Source organism: Trichosurus vulpecula, chromosome 3 (genome assembly GCF_011100635.1).
Source record: "Trichosurus vulpecula isolate mTriVul1 chromosome 3, mTriVul1.pri, whole genome shotgun sequence".
NCBI lineage: Eukaryota > Metazoa > Chordata > Mammalia > Diprotodontia > Phalangeridae > Trichosurus > Trichosurus vulpecula.
The window spans coordinates 236844394-236854139 of record NC_050575.1 but is presented as its reverse complement, the minus strand read 5'-3'; the positions used below and the strand labels follow the sequence as shown (position 1 = coordinate 236854139).

The window sequence follows — 9746 nt, the reverse complement described above, 5'->3', positions numbered from 1 at the left end:
TAAAAATGTTACTTATTTCGGGACACTGAGAAGTTTCATCTATTGTTACCTTTTTTGGATGACAAGAATGTTGTCCAGGCTGTTTGTTGCGTGAAAAGGAGAAAAGACAGAAAGGCATAGAATGAAGCCATCATGAACTGTGGACCAACTATGTTAGAAACCAGTTTCACAAAGGTGAAATCAGAGTTTCACTTTTGAAGGGAAAGACCCATCACCTGCTCTAACAAGCTTGGCATTTTTTTAGCCCCTAGCATAGCACAGAGGGAGGGGCCTTCCTTCTGGATTGCAGGAGGAGCTGTGTGTCAAGGATTTATGATATGGAAAACAACTCATCAGGGACTAACTAACTCTTTCTCAAACTCATTTAAATCCTTATTACTAAGGGTTCAAAAGGTAGTTGGAAAAGGTGAAAGGCCAATGCATTCTCTTTGATTTTTTTCTGATATGCTTTGAGAGGGAAATCAGATGAATATTAGCATTAGCTCATGGGTGATGCTTTTTAGAATGAGCCAGGATTTCAAATAACATGAAATTCAGAACATGTTCTGAAAGCTGTTTTTTTGTCTGTCTTCATTTTAATATTTCATCAGGGTACAGTGGAAAGAGTGATGTATTTCTAATCACATTTTGTGGATTTGAACACCAGTCCCCCTTCTTATTCCACGTGTGGCCTTGAACTTAACTTCTCTGAGTTTCAGTTTCTTCATCTGTCAAATGAAAAATTAAACTCTATGGTCTCAAAACTCTCTTCCATCACTAAATCTATGACTCTATCCATCAGATGTAGTAGAAAAATGTAAGAGACTTGGAGTTAGAGGGCCTTATTTCAAGTCCTAGTTTAGACACTTAATTTTTGTGACTTTAGTCAGGAAGTGACTATTTAAGTTCTCTGAACCTCAGTTTCTTCATCTGTAGATGGAAAAAAAATTAGATTATATGGCCTCAAAGATACCTTCCTGTATGATATTATTGCTTTACCTCTTCTGATCACAATCCATTCATGTGCTCTCATCTTTTACCATGTCCTTCCGCAAATCTTATATAGAGGCTCCACCTATTGTTCTGGAGGTTTTCCATTGGTCCTTTTAGTATTTGATGGGTAGAACACTTGAGCTATTCATCAGTTATCACCTCACTCTTGCTCCATGATCAACTCTCAAAGTTTTAGAGAAACATATGCTCATGATAATTTTTTTTCATACCACTTCCTTCATGAAAGTCATCCATGGGTAATATTTGTGTCCTCTTCATGCCTACCCCTCATCTTTCCATTGCCCTTTGGATCACTTACAACTGTGGTTCTTCTGACCAGAGTATTCCATGATTTAAAGCAGTATCTTACCACTGGGAGAAAAAACATATGCAAATATGTTATCTCATCCATGTAGAAATTTCCTTCTAGTGATTAAGATCTCAACCTTTCCATGCCTATTTATCTTGTGCAACTGTTACCCATATTCTCACCAAATCCAGTATGGTCTTCCTCTTTCTCTCTTGACATTTTGAGGATGTCAGTAGAACACAAAGACTGTCCATTGTTTACCTCTCACTCTTGCCACATGGCCACCTGACATTTTTTTTTATCATACACCTTTTTCTTTCAAACAAATTCTTTCCTAATGGCATCATTCATTCTCATTCTTCTTTAGAGGTCCTTAGTTTTCATGAGCAGTCTGCTCAAACTCATTAAACCTCTCTATGATGTTCATTGTTAATGCTTTAAAACTTATGTTTTTCCATGATTTACAGTAAAAAAAAAAAAACAACCAACAACCCTGGTAGAATATTGATATTAAATAGGTGGGCCTTTGATTCAGGGAGAATTTTAGAACCACTAAAGGGAATTTTCAATTTCTTTGAAGCAACTTGGCACACTCTTTTCTTATTTAAATCTAGGTACAACTACCCCATTGCCCACTTGCATTGTCTGTCAAAGATAAATGTAGTGATATGTGGGCTCTGTATATTGTTCATCTAACTGCATATCACAATTTGAATAGGACTCCTTCATCCATTTGATTTTTCTCCTGTATATGTTTCTGCCTAATTCTTTTGAATGCTTACAGATCTCTTAAAAGAGTCTCTTCAATGATCTTGGTTTGATGCAACCACATGATGTCATCTACAAACACCCTTTGAAGGACCTTGCTGTCCATAGCAAATGACACTTCAACTGGGATTCTGTTATATTTTCATGGTTATAATAAGCCAATTTGATGAGCATATGTCTCCTTGCTTTGTGCTTTACCTGATATTAATGCTTGAAGCATCCTTGAACAAGGTTCTCTCCTGGAAGAAACTTGGTTGATCTTGTTTTATTGATAAATAAATTCCAGCATCTTGCTGGAAGACATCTTTTAAGGTAGCATTATACCTTACTGAATTAAATGCTTTTAATGGCGTGGACGATCCAGACCGGAAGCCGGGCGGAGGGGGCCCTAGCGCCCTGAATATGTGAGCTGCGGCAGTTACCAGACCCCTCGACCCACAAACACCAAAGACTGCGGAGAAGGTTAGTGGGAAAAGCTGCGGGAGTGGAAGGAGTTCGCGGTTCGGCTTCCAGCCCCGGGGGCAGCGGAGGTGGGGCAGCTACAGCTGTTGTTACTTCCGGCTCCAGGCCCACCTGGTGGGAGGAATTAAGTGGCGGATCGCAGCAGGGGTGCACAGCCTGCCATAGATCTGAGCCCAGTCTGGACTGGGGGTCCTTGGGGAAGGAGGAGTGCGGCTCTGACAGAGCTGGCACCTCCCCCCCAAACGTAGAACATAGAACTCTGTAATCTACAAGCAGTCATACCCCACTGAAAAATTCAAGGGTCAAGTTAGTTAGTTGGGAATATGGCCAGGACGCGAAAACGCGCCCAGATTCAGTCTCAGACTTTGGATTCTTTCTTTGGTGACAAAGAAGACCAAAACATACAGCCTAAAGAAGACAACAAAGTCATAGAGCCTACAACCAAAGCCTCCAAGAAAAACATGAACTGGCCCCAGACCATAGAAGAACTCAAAAAGGATTTGGAAAAGCAAGTTAGAGAAGTAGAGGAAAAATTGGGAAGAGAAATAAGAAGGATGCGAGAAAACCATGAAAAACAAGTCAATCACTTGCTAAAGGAGACCCAAAAAAATACTGAAAAATACACTGAAGAAAACAACACCTTAAAAAATAGACTAACTCAAATGGCAAAAGAGCTCCAAAAAGCCAATGAGGAGAAGAATTCCTTGAAAGGCAGAATTAGCCAAATGGAAAAGGAGGTCCAAAAGACCACTGAAGAAAATACTACTTTAAAAATTAGATTGGAGCAAGTGGAAGCTAGTGAATTTATGAGAAATCAGGATATTATAAAACAGAACCAGAGGAATGAAAAAATGGAAGACAATGTGAAATATCTCCTTGGAAAAACCACTGACCTGGAAAATAGATCCAGGAGAGATAATTTAAAAATTATTGGTCTACCTGAAAGCCATGATCAAAAAAAGAGCCTAGATACCATCTTACAGGAAATTATCAAGGAGAACTGCCCTGATATTCTAGAGCCACAGGGCAAAATAGAAATTGAAAGAATCCATCGATCGCCTCTGCAAATAGATCCCAAAAAGAAATCTCCTAGGAATATTGTTGCCAAATTCCAGAGCTCCCAGATCAAGGAGAAAATACTGCAAGCAGCCAGAAAGAAACAATTTGAGTATTGTGGAAACCCAATCAGAATAACCCAAGATCTGGCAGCTTCTACATTAAGAGATCGAAGGGCTTGGAATGCGATATTCCGGAGGTCAATGGAGCTAGGATTAAAACCTAGAATCACCTACCCAGCAAAACTGAGTATCATGTTCCAAGGCAAAATATGGATTTTCAATAAAATAGAGGACTTTCAAGCTTTCTCAGTGAAAAGACCAGAACTGAATAGAAAATTTGACTTTCAAACACAAGAATCAAGAGAAGCATGAAAAGGTAATCAAGAAACAGAAATTGCAAGGGACTTACTAAAGTTGAACTGATTTGTTTACATTCCTACATGGAAAGATGATGTGTATGATTCATGAGACCTCAGTATTATTGTAGTTGAAGGGAATATGCATATATATATATATATGCATATATATATATATGTTTAAGTATATATATAAGTGAATGTGTATGTATGTATGTATCTATGTGTATATGTATGTATGTGTATGTATGTGTATATATATATATGTAAAAGAGAGAGAGCAGACACAGGGTGAGTTGAGGATGAAGGGAAGATATCTAAAAGAAATAAAATGAAATTAAGGGATGAGAGAGTAACATACTGAGAGAGGGAGATAGGGAGAGATAGAATGGGGTGGATTATCTCGCATAAAGGTGGCAAGAGGAAGCAGTTCTATGGGAGGAGGGGAGAGGGCAGGTGAGGGGGGAATGAGTGAACCTTGCTCTCATCAGATTTGGCCTGAGGGGGAATACCATACATACTCAGTTGGGTATCTTACCCCACAGGAAAGAAGAGGGAGGAAGATATAAAAAAAAAAATAAAAGGTGGGGGGATGATGGAGTGGAGGACAGATGGGGGTGGAGGTAATCAAAACAAACACTTTGGAAAGGGGACAGGGTCAAGGGAGAAAATTCAATAAAGCGGGATGGGTTGGGAAGGAGCAAAATGTAGTTAGCCTTTCACAACATGAGTATTGTGGAAGGGTTATACATAATGATACATGTGTGGCCTAGGTTGAATTGCTCAACTTCTTAGGGAGGGTGGGTGGGAAGGGAAGAGGGAAGGGAATTTGGAACTCAAAGTTTTAAAATCAGATGTTCAAAAACAAAAAAACTTTTTGTATGCAACTAAAAAATAAGATACACAGGCAATGGGGCGTAGAAATTTATCTTGCCCTACAAGAAAGGAAGGGAAAAGGGGATGAGAGGGGAGGGGGGTGATAGAGGGGAGGGCTGACTGGGGAACAGGGCAACCAGAATACCAGCCATCTTGGAGTGGGGGGGGAGGGCAGAAATGGGGAGAAAATTTGTAATTCAAACTGTTGTGAAAATCAATGCTGAAAACCAAATATGTTAAAGAAATAAATTGCATTTAAAAAAAAAAATGAAAAAAAAAATCATTTGTACTAGGTGCTCATCCATTTCGGTTTGTGTGGCAGTTGTTATAGTGGGTAGATAGCTGAAGTTATGATATGTATATATATATATATATATATATATATATATATATATATATATATGTATATATATAATTTATATAGAGAATAAATACAAGGAAATAAACACAAATCACAAATAGATGTAGAGTCAGGTGTGTGCTGGAGCCAGGTGTGCTAAAGATTTCAGTCTGAGCATTTATACCTTGGGAATCAGCCACAATTTTGTTGATTGCCTAAATTTAAGAAACTGATAGAGAAACATATACATATATATATATATATATATATATATATATATATGAATTTTGTATACATTCTATATGTGCCTGTAAGAGTTTTTTTTTTTGATTTTCTAATTTATTACTATCTGTATCTATTACCTCTAGTGTGATTGATACATTATCCAGAACTATGATATTTGTCTTCTTATTAAATTTATTCTGTTCTTGTTTTCCCTCCTCAAGGATAAGCTCCTTATTCTTAGTTTTGCTTTCCCTAACATCTATCAGCAATGTCATGCTCTTAATAAATCCTTGTTGGATTGAAAAAAAAAATGTAATTAGCCAAAACAATGGGATCACTTATTCTTTCCATCTTTAAGTCAATTTTATTATTTTAAAGATATAGTCTTCTGTGGATTACTGCTTATGAAAATCTAATTGTTCCTTCCTAATGTTCTCACTGAGGATTTGTTATTGTTGTTCAGTCATCTTCAGTCATGTCTGACTCTTCCTAACCCCATATGGAGTTTTCTTGGAAAATATATAAATATGGTTTGCCATTTCCTTTTCCAGCTCATTTTACAGATGAGGAAACTAAGGCAAATAGGGTTAAGTGACTTGCCCAGGGTCACATAACTAATAAGTGTCTGAGGCCAGATTTGAACTCAGGAATATGAGTTTTTCTGACTCCATTCCTAGTGCTCTATCTCCTGTGGCATTGAACTGCCCTCATTGAGGATATTCTCCTTCTCTCTCTCTCTCTCTCTCTCTCTCTCTCTCTCTCTCTCTCTCTATATATATATATATATATATATATATATATATATATATATATATATATATGCACAATTCTTATAAAATGTTAAATTAATAGGGAAATATACATGTAAATTAATAGTAGCTGGTTTGCCCCATGTTCCCCTTTTCATCATATCTTAAATTTCAGTATTAAAAATGACTAAAATTTTTCCCCTGATATTTTGGTACCTTCCCCTTTCCTTCAAACACCTTCAAATCCCTCAGCACCCACATATCTTTCATTGCCTTTCTTCAGTATGGATGTCCTCTATTTACACTTGGTCTAATCCAGCTGCTCCTTCTCCTGCTTTGTTCTCTTTAGTGTCATTTCATTGCAAGTATATTGGTGTTAAAAACAGTGAGCAGCTTAGTATCATTAAAAGTGCTGTACAGTTTTTCAAATGCAATCCAATCGTAGGTCCTTCTAATTAATTCTGGGCCAGGCTACTTTTCTTTTTATATGAAACAAGTGAAAATCATCCTCTAATAATTCCTCATTGTATGGAAGTGAGTACCATCAAAACCCAAGCTCCAACAGGTCTTCCCAAACTGGAAAGACTTCTCTTACAGACTAAGAGATAAACTATGTGTTAAGCAAGGAGTAATCTAGTCAGATTTACAGAGGTTCAACAGCAGAAGATCAGCCACAAGATGAAGAAATTTTCTGTCAGCAGAAGACAGCAGGTTCATCTCAAGTCACACACTTACTAGCTGTGTGATCTAGGGCAAGGTATTTTATTTCTCTGGTCTTCAATTCCCTCCTCTATAAAATGACAATAATAATACCTGCCCTGTAGCTAGCTCAAAGGATTGATGATAGAAAAACTTTTGAGCTATATAAACCTTAAAGAGCTACAGAAATGTATGTTATTTATTAGACTTTACCTATTTGTTTTCTTTTTAAATTGATTTTAAAAATATTCTTCTATTATCATCATCCTAATTTGACCTATGACTCTCCCTCTTTCATTTAGGGAGCATTTTTTTAAATTTTTAACAAGAAATAAAAAATAAAGAGGGAAAAACTAACAAAAACATCTGCTCAATTCAATAGTATATGCAGTATTCAGACCCACATCCCACCCATAAAACTTTTATAAAGAAAGAAGGGAGGTTCAGCTATTAGTATTATTAAAAGGAATGCTATCTGTGTTGGTGGAGGTAGTACTCATACTGCTGAAATCCCAGATCTTTGTGACATTGAAGGAGGTATAAGAGCCTGGGACAGCATTGTGTTGTCATAAGAGAATTGCCTGGAAGTGAGGAGATTTGACTATCTGAATGACTTGTGAGGATTTAGGCAAATTATTTATCCTCTCATAGCCTCAGTTTCTTAATCTGTCAAATGGAAGAAGGATACCCACATTTCTGAGGTCATTCTGAGGCCCAGATATAGTGATAGATGTGAAAGTCAGACATGCCACACATACCTGGCATAATCAAACTCCATGGAACTGGTGTTCACTTTGGCTTTTCCAAGGGAGAACGAGATTTCTATGGATAGCTTCTATGCTTACTTGCCTTCCTATTTAAAGAAGGATAATAATGTCACCATTATTGGTGATCTAGTCCATTACACTCAGGCTTAATGAGGATTTGATGTCTTGACCAGGAGCTTGGATAATATCCACCTGCAGTTTGATGGTGCCTGGCAAGGGAAATTCACAAAGGGGAGGGGGAGACAGCTCCCCATCTAATTTACTCAGACTTTGTGATTCAAGAACTTCCACAGGTTCTATAACCTTTTAGAGGAGGATAAGTGTTCTTTGGGACTGAGCAATGGGAGAAAAGCAACCAGGTATCTATCAACATTTTCTCCTTCCCTGCCCCTTACCCCTTTCCTTTTTCTTTTTTTTTGCCTCCTTTCTTCTCTCTTTTTCCTCTTTAAAAAAACAAAAAACAAAAAACAAAAACAACTCTCCTCAACTTTCTTTTGTTCTCAGCTACTTTCTCTTTCTTTTTTTTTTTTTTGAGTCGTAGCGGCTTTATTAGGGAAAGTACCAGGGGATTAGGAGTTGGCATTGGGACCCTTCTTCTTTCCAAAGGTGGGCACTACATTGACAAAGCGTCGGTTGTACTGCATCCTCCTCTTAGCACGCCCAGTCTTCTTCTTCTTCTCCTGCTTGACCACCTTGGGAGTCTGACCCCTCACTTTTCCAGCTCGGGCCGGAGAGCCATGGACTTTACCTCCTAGCATGCGGCCAGCCACTTCCAGGGTGGACAGGGGCTCCACCCCGCACTGCCCCAAGACGGCTTCATCCTCCAGCGGGGAGCCACCTAGAAGCAGGACCTGATCCTCGGGGGCGATGCCCTCCAGCGACGCCACATGGGCCTTGATCTGGGCGACGGTCTCCTGCCCCGTCACCTCGAGGGTGTGCAGAGCCTGCCCGCGAACAAACAGCTGCATGGTGGCGACGCGGCCACGCTGGTCCTGCTTCCGCCGCGGTGAAGATGGAGACCAGAAAGAGAGTACTTTCTCTTTCTTTTCTCACTTTTCTCTCTTTTCTCTTGCATTCTTTTTTTCTCCCATCCTCCAGTGTTTTCCATTTTTCTTTCTCTTTTCCCATTTTCTTGTTCCACCTCTTGTTCTTTCTCGCTCTGTCTCTGTACAATCTTTCCTTTCCTCACCTCTTTATTTATCTCCCTTTTTCTTTCCTTTTAAAAAATACCCTTCTTCTTTCCCACCTCTCTGTGCCTTGACCTTCTGGCTTCCATAAAACAGAAGAAACCACACTGCGGGAGGGGATTGAGACATGGAACCATTAAGCAGTGCTGATGAGTCAGCACAGAGAAGTGGAGAGACTGCAGCTCCAGTTTCTCCCATCTGTAAAATGAGATTGATTTTCCTTGTTACCATTATCTTTGAAAGTGATGTGTGAGGATGAAGGCAACAATATCTGCCAAGTACCCTTTTCCCTTTGGGGTTGGAGGTGGGGGATGGGGAGATTGTCAGTAAAGACCATAACTCAGGGTTTGATGAACCTCATTGGGTATGTCCCTCACAGTGAAGTGGATAGAACACTGGATTTGTAAGCATAGGACCTGGATTCAAATCCTAGGTGATCTTACTGTGAATTTCAGCAAATCATTTCCCTTCTCAGAACCTGTTTCCTCATAGGTAAAATGAAAGAGTTTGGCTATATGATTCCTATGGTTTCTTCCAGAGTTCAATCCTCTATCTCCTCTGGACTGTACTAACTAATGTCTAAAATGGTCTTGTATTCTCTAGTCCAGAGTGTTCCTAACTTTTCTTTGACAGTCTGGGGATACCTATTGGTCCCTTCTCAGAATAATGATTTTAAATGCATAAAACAAAATACGTGGAGATTACAAAGGACAATATATAAAAAAGTCACTTAGCAAAATATTTTTAAAAAAGTTTACAGACCCCAATCCATTCTATACAAAAATGCCTAGTAATCTTAAATAATGAACTGCTGGGCTAATATTACTTTCCTGCTTCAGCACTATCAATGGCTTTTGTTCAATCATTTTTCAGTCATTTTTGACTTTTTATGACCCCACTTAAGGTCTTCTTGGCAGAGATACTTGCTGGGTTTGCCATTTCCTTCTGCAGTTCATTTTACAGATGAGGAAATTGAG

At 38.7% G+C, this 9746-nt stretch overlaps 1 protein-coding gene across 1 annotated transcript; it reads right to left on the bottom strand.

The window, feature by feature from the left end:
• Positions 1-8119: 8119 nt before the first annotated feature.
• On the bottom strand, positions 8120-8553 carry LOC118844329 (ubiquitin-like protein FUBI). The gene has a single exon (XM_036752201.1). It carries the CDS (start codon positions 8548-8550, stop codon positions 8152-8154), a length of 399 nt encoding a protein of 132 aa, XP_036608096.1. The 5' UTR covers positions 8551-8553; the 3' UTR covers positions 8120-8151.
• Between the last annotated feature and the right edge of the window lie 1193 nt (positions 8554-9746).